This window comes from Micropterus dolomieu, linkage group LG19 (assembly GCF_021292245.1).
Source record: "Micropterus dolomieu isolate WLL.071019.BEF.003 ecotype Adirondacks linkage group LG19, ASM2129224v1, whole genome shotgun sequence".
Classification (NCBI taxonomy): domain Eukaryota; kingdom Metazoa; phylum Chordata; class Actinopteri; order Centrarchiformes; family Centrarchidae; genus Micropterus; species Micropterus dolomieu.
Window position 1 is genome coordinate 27,174,042 of NC_060168.1, and position 16,282 is coordinate 27,190,323.

Genomic DNA, 16,282 nt, shown 5'->3' on the forward strand with positions numbered 1-16,282 from the left:
GAAAAGTGTGGAAGAAAAAGGTGCACAAGCAGCAGGGATGACTGTAGCCTGGAGAGGATTGTCAGGAAAAGGCCATTCAAATGTGTGTGGGAGCTTCACAAGGAGTGGACTGAGGCTGGAGTTACTGCATCAAGAGCCACCACACACAGATGGGTCCTGGACATGGGCTTCAAATGTCGTATTCCTCTTGTCAAGCCGCTCCTGAACAACAAATAACGTCAGAAGCGTCTTACCTGGGCTGAAGAAAAAAAGAACTGGTCTGTTTCTCAGTAGTCCAAAGTCCTCTTTTCTGATGAGAGCAAATTTTGCATCTCATTTGGAAACCAAGGTCCCAGAGTCTGGAGGAAGAACGGAGAGGCACACAATCCAAGATGCTTGAAGTCCAGTGTGAAGTTTCCACAGTCTGTGTTGGTTTGGGGAGCCATGTCATCTGCTGGTGTTGGTCCACAGTGCTTTATTAAGTCCAGAGTCAGCGCAGCCGTCTACCAGGACATTTTAGAGTACTTTATGCTTCCTTCAGCAGACGAGCTTTATGAAGATGCTGACTTCATTTTCCAGCAGGACTTACACACTGCCAAAAGTACCAAAACCTGGTTCAATGACCATGGGATTACTGTGCTTGATTGGCCAGCAAACGCGCCTGACCTGAATGGCCTATGGGGCATTGCCAAGAGAAAGATGAAAGACATGAGACCGAACAATGCAGAAGAGCTGAAGGCCGCTATTGAAGCATCCTGGTCTTCCATAACACCTCAGCAGTGCCACAGGCTGATAGCATCCATGCCACACCGCATTGAGGCAGTAATTCATGCAAAAGGGGCCCAAACAAAGTACTGAGTACATATGCATGATTATACTTTTCAGAGGGCTGACATTTCTGTATTAAAATGCGTTTTTTCTTTTTCTTTTTTTGATTTCATGTAATGTAATGTAATTTTCTGAGATTTTGAATTTGGGGTTTTCATAAGCTGTATGCAATAATCATCGAAATTATATCAAAGGCTTGAAATATCTCACTCTGCATGTAATGAGTCTATATAATATTAGTTTGACCTTTTAAGTTGAATTACTGAAATAAATGAACTTTTTGAACGATATGCTAATTTTTGGAGTTTCACCTGTATAAACAGTAAAGCAGCAAGTTTTGACATTCAGTCCCATTTAGTAAGTCTTATTGTAATTCTAATTAATTTAGTAAACATACATAGAGTCCATAAGAGTAGCCCACAAGTAGAAAGTTAGTAGTTAACATTAGCTTACATTGAATGCTGAACTCAATAGCCTCCGCTAATATACTGGCATGCAGGGTTAGCAGAAAACTGCAGAAAAAAATAACATCTCAAATAATAAACAACAATCACAAAAGAGGTGTAACAGGTATGGATAAAAGATAATGTCAACATTTTCTAAGGTTTGTATTTAAAATCTTAATTTTCAAAAGTAATTGCTGTCAGATTCATGTAGCGGGGTGTAAAAACTATAATTTATAATGTATGCATCTGAAATGTGAAGTATTTAAGTAACTTAGGTTATTGAAATGCATATTTAACCTCAAAACTGTAAAGAAGTCTACAGTACTTTCAGCCTATTTAAATGTACTTAAACCACTGGTAAATAAAGAAGTAGGTCATAAAGTTTAAGAAAAGCAAAACGTCTATGGACTCGTCCCGGTCACAACCGGCGGCCTGGGATGACTCATTTAAAACACGATTCCTACACATCACCGTCTCAGATTTACTGAAACTCGGACTGAGTAGTGTGGAGATCTGTAGACTGTAGAGATTCACGTTTGCGCAGTTACCAATCTTTTCAGGTCCATGAACGCCGCCGCATCAGCGCAGCTTTTGACGCTCTCAAATGTCTGGTGTTACGAGAGGCATTTCGTAAGGTAACGTTATACATTGGCGGAGCGGGCGGGTCACACACACACAACAAGCTTTGCACTGGTAGTGAACCGAGGACACCACAGCGTCACATCGGCTGATTTTAAAAAGAAACCCCGGTGTTCGCTAGTGAGCTGACACTAGCTGACACATAATGTTTCCAGCCAGCAGATATTCAAGTAAAGGTAACGTCACGTCAGCGAATGGCTAGTTAGCAAACACATTGTGAGCTTGCAGTGCTGGACTGCACAAAGCTAATAGCTAAAGTTTACATAGAGTGTTGGCTGATGTCACTACACGATTTATATGCTAACCACAGTTATACAGGGTGGTGAATAGTTTTTTTCCCCCTTTATGCCTGACTTATTTTATACTTTCTACAAATGCTAGCATTAGCATTAGCCAAAACAGTCCAGCAAGCTCACTGATGTTAGCATCAAGCTAATGTAGGTGAAAGTTGAACCAATATAGGTCATTAGAACAGTGTCCTTGTCCCAGTTGAACGTTATATATCAAATTTACGCTTTTTAGATCTACACTGATGATGTTATTAACTTGTAATACATTTGGAAGTTACGTAAAGTGTTTTGCTACGTAATAAGGATGTTTATTTGTAGCGTTGGACTTTAAATGTATCTTAGCTGTAATGTTACTGTAACTAGCATGGTGCTACTGCTGCAACTTAGCAGTGTGACAGCTGCTTGGCATTTGTCCTATATTTGCTGCACAAATATCTTTTTGTTTCTTGAGGTGTTCGTTTTCAGAAATCTTCCTGATATATCCTGTCACCTGTCTACATTGGTACGGTTTTATTTGCTGTCATTTTATTGTATTGAATGTTGTTTTGAACCTGATCAGGCTCAACTAAAACAGTGGCAACACAGTTTAATTAGTATACGGTCATATGCCCAGCAATTTCAGTTGGTCTTAACTGGGAGCTGTTCTCTCTCTTGCAGCACACAAGTGTATCAGGGCATTGAAGAGAGTACAGACAGAGCATGCTGCCCCTCAGCTGTACACAACACTAAACAGAAGGACATGCTCTTCTGTGTCAACACCCCGCATCACAACACACTACACCATCCATTCTCGAGATAAAGATCCAAGATGGGAAGGTAAGAGCCTGCATTATTTAAATTTACTCTGAGGTTAAAATTATGTTATTATAATTACTCACACTCAAGACCCTTTTTTGGTCAATTAGGTGAAGCATGCTAGACATTGGCATCCTGAAAAGATTGATCTTTTCGTAGCTTGATCTGCGTCATATCTAATCCTGGTTTAGTCCATATTTGGGATAAGATGTTTACACTGAACAAAAGTTACCTCATCCTCATATAACCATATGATTGAATATTTTGATTGTATGTAAAGGGGTAATAAATCCATTTTGTTTATTTTTTGCCCCTACACAATAAGACTCACAATGCAGCTTTAACTTATTATAAACCTTCAACAAATTTACTAAAGCCACATAGACATGTTTGACAGCTGGACGTATTAAGTAAACACAACATGCATTACAAATTTACTTTGATTTCCTGTAAGATTTTGTATTTTGGTCTATAGTGTTTTGTTTAATGTCTTAGAAAAATTAAATGTCAGTGTGGATTTGCTGTGACAGGAAGGGTGGACAGGATTGATCCAGTTCAACTAGGCTTGGGCGTTATTACGGTATACAGGGACATTTAGAAATCCAGACGGTATGATTTTCAATACCATCAAAAATACAGATGCTCCTCTTTTAAACTGATACAGACATGTTGTAGTGTACGTAGGCGGGCAATGCTGCGTGAAACTGCATGACATCATCTACAATGTGACAAAGCGATAACCCCCTTCACTTTTCCAGCAGTTGGTAAACGACACACAAGCTTAAGCTGCAGCCTAAATTTACTGACAAATTGTAACCTACACTGTACATTCACTGCCAAACTTCCCAGCTCACTGTTTACTCTTCTCTGCTGCATTTCACCTGCTTCTTGCTCACTTTCGACTGCGACAGGTTGGATGATACTACAGGACTAGTAAACAACAAAAATGCCCTGCCATTGTTTGGGAGTAAATTGGGTTCGGTCCAGATTATAAAATTGAGCCAGCCCACACTAGGGCTGAACGATTAATTGCATTTGCAATATTATCGCGATGAACTGAGTATTTTTTGTTTGCTTACTAGGATACAGAAAGATAGACTGGATGGATTAGAACTGAGATAAGGACTCATTAATTGCTGGTTGAACTGTGGGTTTTGTCTGGAGTGCTTACTTACAGTATACACACTAGTGAACTTTTTCTTGTGGTCTGTAGGTAGGCCGACCTGATGATATTATATCATATTATTTAATGCCATGACTTGACTCAAATTATGTTTCTCATATTATTATAATTTGATATATTTTCTCCACCATTGCTCATAATAATAATTCTACCTAACAATTTACTGCTTGTCCATTTTGAATAATACAGAAGGTAAAGAGTTTCAAGATTAATCGCATATTAAATCGCAGAATTGATAAAAAAAATCTCAATTAGATTATTTTCCAAAATCGTTCAGCCCTAGCCCACACGGACAAAGATGTGTGCACATCGTCAGCATTCAGCCCACTGATGTGTCATCCAGTCCTCCCATCAAGAATCTATGGAAGAAGGCACTTACTTTCAGTCTATTCATTATTCTATGGGCCACGTATTAAACCCAGCAAGACTTATCTAAGTAGGCTAATTACATATTAGACAGACAGCACTGAAGGCTAGACCATGTTACACATGTTACAGTGACTTCTATGATAAGCAGCTCAGCTTTTACTTTTTTTTTAACACACAAATATACCGTGTCATACCCTGGTGAAAGGAAAGTATGAAGGTAGGGCTCTGCGATATGACGATATCTATCTTTGATGATAGAGAAATGTCTATCGTTTACAATTATGCTCTATCATTTATAATGTTGTCGCAAATTCCAAACTTTACCATAATATTTTGGGGAGTCAACAGCGCTATGCACCGTGGTGAAGTTAGTTTGAAGTTGGAATTCGACGTCTATTGAATGTTCACAAGCGGGAAGCTTCCGGTCTGAGACGTGAATCCAATGCGGAAGTCCCTTAATCCTGCGTTCTATCGAATAGTCAGCAGGTGGCGACTCTTCTGGTTGCAAAAAGAAGTCCAGTTCCATTAGAAATAATGGTAAAATGACCCTACTTCTCACCTGATTTATTACCTCAGTAAACACTTTCATAATGAGTTTATGATCTCAGTCGCTAGTTTCAGGTCTTCTTCAATACAACATGATGTTCATTTAGTAAATTATGGTCCCATTTAGAGTAAAATACACCTTAAAGCAGAGTATGCTTCAGGGCGGGATTATCTATGATTGACAAGCCGTTACTATGGCGACCTGTCAATCGGGCTAGAGTGACTTGTACCCACGGCACTGTGGAAATTTAACCAACGCCATTGAAAAAGCTTATTAGGAGTTGGCTGTTCACTTTCTCTGGTGAGTACATTTAGTTTTAAGACTGTTGTTCGCTAGACAAAATGGACAGACCTGTTTAAATGACGGTTAACGTGAATTACAGATGCACCTAGCTAAGCAAGCTAGGTAGCTCCACACAGCCGCTAGTGCCACCGTCTCGTCCAAATATGGTCACATCCTGTGCCGCTGGTTGCAAAAACTCAACATGGCGGTGCCCTCACGGCCAAACTCGAGGCTTCAAAACGGCAGTCCACAAACCAACGTGTGACGCCACGATGACTATGTCAACTTCTTAAATACAGTCTGTGAATGTCCAACGTAAAACTAATATCCAACTTGAAACGAACTTCACCGCTGTCCATTCTTCCACACTTGCCGGTGTTGCAGGGAAGAAATTTGCATTAAAAATAATGGACGAGCCACACAACACTATCCAGCAGTGCCAGCCATGATGTGTGTGTCATTCAGGTAAAGTTAAATGACTTGCACATCGGACAAACAGCTTACTTTATAGTTCCCCCAGACATGCTGCTGTTGTGCTGTGAGCTGTGGTAGCAGGAGAGTTGTGAGGTCGCTGTCTGGAGCCGCTGTGCTTTTCTGGAGCCATCTCGTCCTCTCATGTTAGCTTTGTAGCTTCAGTTTGTAAACCCACAAACTACCTAACATTACTTAAATTAATTGCTGTGTCGTTGTTCACTTTATCATGATGTTTGTCATGGTGTTGGATTTATTCAGAATCACTTAAGTTACCCCACCTTTATAATAAGAGAAATATCCCAAGTTACAGTTGGAAATGCTATATTTCATTGAATTTACAAAAAATGTTCTATATCGGGATATGTATTGTTAGTAAGATATGAAATTACCTATATCGGGATGTGTTTTTTTTTTTTGTCATATCGCATAGTCCTATAATAAAGGTATGAAAAATGTATTCCGCCCAAACAGAAATTCAATCCATGAGTCTTTTTGTCTTGTGACATCTTATCAGACTTCTCCTTCTTGTGGTCCTTTTCTAGGGGTCGAAATGGAGAGGTTTGCAGATGAGGCAGATGTGGTGATAGTAGGTGGGGGCCCTGCCGGTCTTTCAGCAGCCATTCGGCTGAAGCAGCTTGCCATTGAACATGAGAAGGAGCTACGAGTGTGCCTTGTGGAAAAGGCTTCTCAGATTGGAGCACACACCCTGTCAGGAGCCTGTCTCGAGCCCAGTGCTCTCTACGAACTCTTTCCCGATTGGAAGGAGCGAGGGGTGCGTGTCTTATTCAACATTTCTTTGTCAGTTTGGTGTATGTACAAAGATACCCTTGCGTTATACCATAGGGAACAGTTCAATAGGTGCTCTATGTTGTGGTTGAATGTTGGGTAATATATTATGTAGGGCTGCACGATTAATCTAATCACAATCGCGATGTCGTCGCATGCGTTTACATAACCGCAAAAAGTGTGCGATTTAATAAAACAGAAAAAGTGTGTGTCTCTTCTCTGTGTGCGCTGCAGTCTTCTCATTATCTCTGCCCACACCGGGCTTTCGCATGTGCCCCTAAAAATGGTTTGTAAGCAGTGTGCGAGTAACTTAAGACAACAACCTACCGTAACTCCCCCTCCCTGCCCCGCTGCTAATTGTTCAAAACGTAGTCGGACTCGCCACCAGAGCACTGGGAGAAATGCCGGTGCTCCAGTCGCTCTGTGACAGAGACAGAGAGATGTCGTCAGCAGCTGAAGCGGTGAGACAGAAGAAAACTGGGAGAAGATAAGGAATGTTTGGCTTTGGCTCGGTGGCTTAACGTTAGCTGTATCTGTGCCTTTTGTTGAGTCAACGTGCTTATCACACTTTTCTTAAACCGATTAATCATCAGCTGGATGGGCGGGACGTTAAAAAAGTTTGACGTGCTACAGCAAATCATTAAATGTTGAATTGATTGACAAGTTAGTACTTAGCATTAACAAATTGGAGACCAATGTAGAACCTTTTGCTTGCACAAGGATTTAATGAATAAAACCCCCCCCACAGAAATGAAACAGCTGTAACTGGATTTAATATTCAACTAGTGGTAAAAAGGTATACTATTAGGGCTATATGAAATTATAATATATGTAGTATTTATTATATTATTGTTATACTAACAGTATACTAGTAACTAAACATTACACTCTTTATTTAATACAATCTTGTGCAGTTCCTCCTCCAGGTTGTGGATAGAGACTCTGCAGTAGACAGGTGTATATTGAGCCGGTGCCAGTGTGCCAATATTTGCTGCTTCTACCTGCCTCCTCCATAGAGCAACACGCTCCTCTTGTTCTGTTTTACTAGTTATTGTTATAAATATTTTTTATTGTTTAACTTTGTTAAGTTGAGAAATACACATTTCAAAATGTCAGTAGAGTTTATTAATCCATATTTGCCTACACTTGTACACATTTATGAATATGCATACATTTTTGTTTGCAAATGTACATCTAAAAAGTGTTATTTCACTATAAAAAATTATATAAACACACAAATCACGATGAAGTCAAACTCTCAATAACACACATTGTGCTTTTACCACAGGCACCCCTGAACACTCCAGTGACTGAAGATGTGTTCAGCATTTTTACAGAGAAACACAGAATCCCTATCCCCATTTTACCAGGTAAAAGCCTGTTTTATTCTATTTAAAAAAAAAAATTGGTGTAGTGCTTTCTCTCTTTCTAATCCACACTTGAAATGACAAGGCTTTAACAGGTTGTGCTCCACAGAGAGGGTGTTATATTGATATTACCATAGTCAGTCTGAGTGGAAAGAGGCTATAGTCGAGTATAGAGGATTTAAAACGGAAAGGATGCACGCGTCAAGTGGTGTGTCGAGTGTGCAGACATAATGTATACCTAAACTGATGCAACATTCTTCAGAGGCAGAGTCTGAATCACAGGGGTTGCCACACAACTAATATTTTAAATGGAGGAAACTTGCTATAAGGCAAATTGTTTGAATGTTTGAATTATAATCAATTTAGAAACACAATTTGCAACATGTATATGTATCATGTTTTTTTTATAAGGCAGGACTGTTGTATACAGAAAAAGGGTAAAATGTGTTTTTATCATATATTGTGATATAATTACTGAGGTTAATTTTTATGTGACCCAAGTACCTTAACAAAAAGGTGGGAAAATGACTTATCATACTGGTATTTTGGTTTGTTCATCCAGTTGAGTTGACAGATGGTCTGTCAAACCCATAGGCCAGCTTGTTAAAACTTAATAAAACACTGGAAACTCAGCAGTGCTGATTTTATATGCGCATGATTTTTCCTGCTGTCTCTAGGTCTCCCCATGGTTAACCATGGTAACTACATTGTGAGACTGGGGAACTTTGTGCGCTGGCTGGGGGAGCAGGCTGAGGAGCTTGGAGTGGAGCTTTACCCAGGATATGCTGCAGCTGAGGTGAGACCTTAAATTTCTTTGATGTACTTAAAGACATTTGCACGCAATACAAATGTCTTACACAGGTTTTTTTCCATTGTTTTTCTCAAAATGTACTATAGCTGTGTAGGACAATTGATTATTTTCATGGTCGATTAATCAGTGTTTCCCAAAGCCCAAGAGGATGTCCTTAAATGTCTTGTTTTGACAGTTTACTGTCATAGAGCAGTAAAGAAACCAGATAATATTCACATTTAAGAAGCTGGAGTCAGAGAAGTTTGACTTTTTTTCCCCCTTTTTTTTCCCCTTTTAAATAGTTAACAACTTATTGATTAATTATTGCAGCTCCATTTACTGGCTGTGTAGATGATTTGTCCATGAAACACAGTATCTCACATGCCACTGGTCTGATTTTTACAAAGCCTGATTTTTAGGTGCTATAATAAAGATCAGACTTAAAAACTTTGAAAACCTACTACAAGTGCTCACACCATGTGTCTGAGAACTTGCTTTGCTTAAAAGCTTCTTTGCACTCTGCCTGTACACTCATTGCGCATGAGAGAGAGGTCTTAGGGGATGGGGATGGGATTTTTTCAGTTGGATACTTTCAAAATCTTTTGCTCATTCTGAAGGATTGCCTACCCCAGGTTTAAACCATTTTTTCCTCTTACCTTGTCTAAAAATACAGTTAACAATTGCCCAAAGAGACCATAGTAATATAGTATAGGTTGCAAAAAGAATATAGTAATATATTAGAATAGCTTAAAGAGGTGGTATTATGCTCATTTTCAGGTTCAATATTCTATTTAGGGGTTGTACCAGAACAGGTTTACATGGTTTAATTTTCAAAAAACAGCATTTTTTTTTTCATACTGCACATTGCTGCAGAACATCGCTTTGTTTTAGCTATGGAGTGATACATCTTGTCTCTAAATGATCTTTGTTGGAAGTTGCACATGCCAGTTCCTAGTTAAGGACTACTAGCCAATCAGAAGCAGAGAAGAGTGGTGAGTTATTAATCTGTGAGCTGAGCTCTGTCTCTACATCACAGTAACAACTTTATGTCCATTGACTGCCTGGAGGGTAGCTAGTGTTTGGAAGGCAGAGGAGGTGTGTGCTCCAGCCCAGTGTTTTTCCACCGGTGTTTTTTAGAGTGTGTCGGACTGGCTGCTTGCTTTTTCTTTCATCCCTGTGTCGTCACAAGGATGAAAGGGAAACGAGCTGTTTTCAGGCAGTTCAGAGCAGTGTTTTCTGTGGGAGATGGGAACTCCCTTCGGGCTGGACTTTGGGCTTTTTCACTTTGCAAACCTATTGCATGTGCAAAAAGGTATGTAACTCAATAAAGGAGAGGGAAAAGGCCTAAAAGCATAATACCACCTCTTTAAAATTTCAGTGTTTGCCCCTATTTTTATGTGAGCTTTAGATGAATGGTTTGGTGGTGGTCGTGGTAGTCAGCGGGGTGGTGGGGTTTGGGGGTCCTCCCCCAATAAAATGTTATGTTTTCCAATGAAAAATATGTAATTTCACATCATATGGGGCCATTATGTTCACCATATCTCTGAACAAATAACAAATAACAACACCCAAAGATCGGTCTTCTGGGAGGAACTACAACCTTTAGATTTGGGGAAAGTAATTTGGTTGGTTATGATGCTCTCCACAGTGATTTTACATTTATGGCACAACATGTTTTGGGCATCACCCCTGAAAACCCTGTCAATATGACGATTGTTCATGTTTGCCTTTTGTGTCTTTATTTTACAGTTTTTGATATTTATCTGTAGACATTAATAAAAAAAAAAAAGGGCAACATGAGAAACCACCTCCCTTCTGAGCTGCATTTTATGTACACATTAAAATTCAATAAGAAACGTCTCCTAATTAGCTTAAAAGCTCCTCCAGTCACCACTGTCCTTTCTTATCCTAACAACCACTTTTTTAAACTCATATGAAACCTGAAAAATAATTTAAGATGTACCTGTCTGTACAGGACAGAGTTGTAGGCTACACCAGGTTAGTCTAAGTTTGTACCTGATGTTCTTAACATTAGACAAGTAGCCTAGGTAGTAATAAAATACAGCTACCAGTTAATTTCTATAAATTGAGCTAATGTTGAAGTTACATAGCAGCCAAAAGACACAGCCTACTGTAGAAGCTTTCCTGCTCAGCTGCGCAGTCTGAGGGGAGGGGGGGATGTTAGCTAGCACATACAGGCTTCACTTTTCCAGCAGGTGGGAAACAGACTTTTCATGGTCTTGAAAAGCTAACACACCGTAACCGACACAGTCAATTTATTGCCAGAATATTTCCCTCCGCTCACATTCAACATCACTTTCTTCCACTCGGACAATCAAACACTCGCTACGCACCTCCCGAATCGGAGTTACGTCGCTCTTATAACAGCACCTGTCACGTAGCCTAGATGTCCTTTGAAGAATGAGGAGAGGAAGCGAGCCAAGCGACGAGTGTTACTGCGCTTGCACATAGTCCATCCATCCATCCATCCATCGTCAACCGCTCATCCTGCGTACAGGGTCGCGGGGGGGCTGGAGCCAATCCCAGCTGACATCGGGCGCAAGGCGGGGTACACCCTGGACAGGTCGCCAGTCGCTTGCACATAGTGTGAGTGAAAATAAGTAGTGCACTGATATAATAATGATTGTGGGAAATTTTGGCGCTCCTGAACGCAAATAAGGGAAACTGCTTATATAATCAGTGATCAGAAGTACAGTCCCTCTTTGGGCTTATTCGGTAGTTTTAATTCATCATGTTTACTGTGCCCTCTCAACTCCAAGTGTTAATCTTTATCCATATTACTTTTTCCAAGGTTTTATTTCATGAAGATGGGAGTGTCAAAGGAATTGCCACCAATGATGTAGGCATAGCCAAGGATGGCTCGCCAAAGGTATTGTGCAGTAAAACATTTTATTAGATAATACTGCTGCAAATCACAAATAAAGACCATTCTTTACAATATAACCATGAATAGCCTGGATACGTCAGGCCCTTGACAGGATATGTAGGTCAAACAAACCAACAGCACCTATTTTGAGACATCAAGCATTTCATTGACTGACCTCCTTCAAATAGATTTTTGTAGTTTGTGTGTTGCTTCATAAAGAAAAGAGTATCTTAAATGTGCACTGTCCTTGAAAAAACTATTGATTAGTCATAACAGTCTAGTGGATAATAGAGTATGTTGTAAATGTAACATTCATATATTATATTAGGGCAATATTATGTCATTTTGTGATTATATCATACAGTACATTACTATTGCCATTTAGAATTCCATTATTGTTACCTACCAACCAGATATTATTTCTATTATATTCAGTTGCTTCTCATTCATGAAATCTATTTGTGTGTCCTGCTTCAGGATGTTTTTGAGAGAGGAATGGAGCTCCATGCTAAAGTTACGTTGTTTGGAGAAGGCTGTCATGGCCACTTAGCCAAGCAGCTTTACAAACAGTTCAACCTGCGTGAGAACTGTGAACCCCAGACCTACGCCATTGGCCTGAAGGAGGTAAATAACATGTACCATAAAATGCTCATAGTAAGCAAATGCTGGAGAGAGTATTGGTCAGTCTACTGTGTTTTAAATTTGGTTTCCCCCTTAATCTGGTTTGATTAATCCTAATGAGTGAAGTTCATCTTGAGTAGACTGTAAAGTTATTTCTACACTGGGGACAGGGTTAACATTAGCTGGTCTAAGCCAGTTTAGTGCCTGTGTCACGTTTAGTTGTCCTGCAGATGAAAATATCAACGGCCAAAATGTCCGGATGGAAATATGCCAAATAAATAAAGGGGCTGGATGACTTCAACTTTTCCGCAAATAAACTGACATTAAATTATAAAGGAAGGAGTCTATATGCATTTACTGTAAACACCAGATCTGAGAGCTCCAGAGTCAGAAACACAGTAGGGATGGGCATTTCAAGCAAATATACTATTCGATAGTCACTGGGAACTATTTAACCATTCTTGGAACATCACGAGAAGAGAAGTAAAATAAGGAGCTGGTGATTAGCTGTCCTGACCATGCTACTGATGAAGGATGGTAGAGAGATGTTGTTGTGGCGTTCATACTGTAAACAGGAACTTTATTTTCTCTGCAGCAGCCAACAAAATACACAACCATAACAGTAGTAGGCTGCCACCTTGAGCATCTAGCCCATCTGAGAGCGCTGTTGTCAAACTGAACGTTTACTGAAGCCTGGTAGAGACGCTTTACTAGTATGTGCTAGATCAAATTAATTATTCGTAATAAATATGTTAGTATTATTCAGTAGCCTAATTTTTATAGAAGTAATATTCATAGTGGTTTAAATAACCACATGGATAGTATGCTAAACAAAGTTTTACATAAAATGAATTAAAGACCTGTGTCATATAGATGTCTGTCCCAAATATAGGCAGTTTGAGTTCAGTGATTAAGCTGGTTATTTAAAACATTTGTCTGGTGGTAGTTCTATATAGCTTTACAGCAGTCAATGTAAAACATAGACAAATCGAATAAAAATGAGTGCCACACCGTGGTGTACAACCAAGAATATTGATGAAACATAAAACCTGTCAATAAAAAATGAAACGAAAAATAAATTACGCATCACACAATGTTTTATAATCAATGAAAAACATAAAAAAGTTGATATACATATAAAAAAAATACGCATCGCACATTGCTTTATAATCAGTAAATAATCAATAAATAAAACCTAAGCAAAACATAAACAAGTCAATATACAAAAATAATGGAAAAATAAAACATGCATCACACATTGAAAGTTTTTTGTAGATTTCATATATGCCATAAAATAACCTCTAGCGTAAACTCTGGAGATGTATACACAATCTGGATGTAACTCCAATCACAGTAGAAAACAGAAATGCAACAACTTGCTCTATGAATGGATAAATTTAAAGGCAACCTCTGCTCGTTCGCCTTTTCAGTTGTGGACGATTGATGAGAAGAAGTGGAGGCCAGGCAGAGTGGAGCATTCTGTGGGCTGGCCCCTGAACAGGAACACATATGGAGGATCCTTCCTTTATCACCTGAATGAAGGAGAGCCACTAGTTGCTTTGGGCTTTGTGGTGAGTTGCTTTTATGCAAAGATCAACATATGTGACAGCTAAATGTCATCTAGGTGGTAAATAACCACAGGATAATTCTTGTCTTCTGAATAAATAGTTAACCCTTGGGCAATTTTACATTATTAGTGTATAGTAGTTTTATGTTATTATGTTATTTAGTTTAAATGATTTCATTTAAAATAGGTTACATATATATACATATAGACATTGTATCAGTCTCTTCATAATACCCCTCAATAACAAAGACAAAAGCCTGATGTTTGAAAGAAAAGACATCTCATAAATCAGTGGTCACTAATAGGCATCCGCTCCGGACCGCCGACCTATAGCCGATTTATTATTGAGACTTATTACCTCATGACGGAGCGTTTCTTTTTTAACCTGCGCAGCTTTTCTAGCATTTACTGTACTGGTTTAGCAGCCCAGGAAACTCACAGGCCAATCGCATGTGCTTCAATCGTCTCATGTGACGCTGCTCAGCCAATCAAATCTGTGCATTCCGAAGCTTGCGAGTCGAGTCTGCGAGATTCATGAGACATTTTGTAAACACCGATGAATTGAGGAGACGAAAGGGAAAAGAGATTTCACATGGCTTTTAATCAAGAATGTACAGATTCTTACATGTAAATTGCTCCCACGGACAGTTCAGAACCAGAATATCTCAGATCTCCAATGCTAGCTGGCAGGACAAAGAGGAGCTTATGTTTCTCACTGAACAAGAGGAAGTAGTGGTAGCTCTGTAAGAGCGAATGAAAGAGAAGAGGAGGCATTACAGCTGTTCATTTGTTATGATGTGTTGAGTGTTTATTATAAAATTGGTTAAGACTACACTTCATCACTTCAAGCTACACTTTTTGTTTAATTTTTTCTAAAAATTAGGCACTTTATTTTAGTTTACTTAAATTTAGAATTTATTATTAGGGTAGTTATTATTTATTATCCCTCCAGTTGGATGTGAAAACGGACAGTCTGTTGTTGACTAAAAACACATGTTGATACAACTACGCATTATGGTACTGAATGATAACTCAAGTTAGTCGTTTTGATGTTCTGGACTTTTGCTTTGGGAAATCTTCTCTAACTGGACCTCTTTGAATTCTAATTGAATACCCCTGTCATAAATAAGGAAGCATCACTGACAGTGATTACAGCTTTAAATCTTCCTACTGCCATTCTGCACACGTGGACTGGGACAGTTGCTCCCATTTTTTCCAGATCCTCTGGAGTAGGGTTTGGCAATCGTATCTATTTTCTGATCATGGCTACTTGAGATCACCAATTGGCGATCTGATTGCCAGTGGCCGGTGTTACGTTGCAGCAAGTCACTGAAGTGCCAGCGTGGAAGAAACAGGCTTATTAGCTTTAAGGGAAACCACCAGAAACATCTGTAAATGCACAGTACAGTGTACTGAGGTGCCACACACACGGCAGGGAGGAGGAGGGTACCATCGATAGCAGCTATGTACAGCGTGTCAACCCAGCTGTATTCTAACGTTAACATATCCCTCTCCGACATTGAGAAGTTAGTCTATTTTCTTAACACAACGCTGTCAGAGTTAAATTCAATGCATTAGTTTTCCATTAAACACACAGCTCCGTTTCAATGTGAAAATCTCTGATCATCCCTTCAATCAGCGATAGGTGATCCAATCACCAATTGGACCAACCCTAGTCTGGAGCGCTGTCAGACTGGATGGGGGAACATTGGTGAAATGTTTTTTCCACTGATCATTAATTAACTTCAATTCTACAATTTTATCACTGAATAGCATTCAGAGATTTGACTTAAAAACTACTCCAGCTTTGTCCTGATGATGTCCTTGATTTGTTATGCTAATAAATCAATCAAAAACCTATGAAGTCCATCACTTCCACTTCCACCCCATGGGACTTTATTTTGGAAAAGAATTTACAGGAGTCAGTGGCGAGAGACAACTAATGTTTTGTTCCCTAAACTACACACATGATGTTTGTCAATTTAAAAGATAATTTAAGTCAAGAAAGTCACAGTTTTCTTTTAGTTTTTGTGTGAAACCGCTCAATGACCTCATCGCTCGTCTCGCACAATATATGCCACCAGCATGTTAGCGCTGTAATTCTAGCAAACAGTCATTGCGTGGTTGCTACTAGCTAGGTAACTTAGCTATGTTCCACATATCTCACCTGATGTGTTAAATCCAACAACTGTTGGTCTTTTCATCACATCATCTACTCGTGTACATTTTTTGACTTTAGCTTCAGTCATTGAGGAAAAAAAGTTAGTAAGTCACTGTTACAACCCAGCTCGTTAGGGTAGGGCAGTAACAAGGTATTTGGGTTAAATTAAGGTGGTAAGGACAACTGAATTCAGGTTGAGTCAAAGTTTAATTAAATGGGTGGTCTTCAAAAAAAACACAACAAAAGGAGGCTATGTAGGTACTGACAATAA

General features: G+C 39.2%; 1 protein-coding gene across 3 annotated transcripts in view; it reads left to right on the forward strand.

The window, feature by feature from the left end:
• Nucleotides 1-1,903: 1,903 nt before the first annotated feature.
• The window catches only part of etfdh (electron transfer flavoprotein dehydrogenase), a 28,534-nt gene continuing 14,155 nt past the window's right edge, over nt 1,904-16,282 (forward strand). The window contains exons 1-9 of one of the 3 annotated variants that reach the window (XM_046030045.1): nt 1,942-2,068; nt 2,634-2,684; nt 2,840-2,998; nt 6,375-6,604; nt 7,907-7,988; nt 8,663-8,781; nt 11,588-11,665; nt 12,140-12,286; nt 13,714-13,854. In XM_046030045.1, the coding sequence (XP_045886001.1) occupies nt 6,383-6,604; nt 7,907-7,988; nt 8,663-8,781; nt 11,588-11,665; nt 12,140-12,286; nt 13,714-13,854 (789 nt within the window). In that variant the 5' untranslated portion in view covers nt 1,942-2,068; nt 2,634-2,684; nt 2,840-2,998; nt 6,375-6,382. Of the gene's footprint in view, nt 2,069-2,633; nt 2,685-2,839; nt 2,999-5,329; nt 5,377-6,374; nt 6,605-7,906; nt 7,989-8,662; nt 8,782-11,587; nt 11,666-12,139; nt 12,287-13,713; nt 13,855-16,282 lie in introns of those variants that run through there. The other 2 variants (XM_046030044.1, XM_046030046.1) reach the window with 2 other exon arrangements.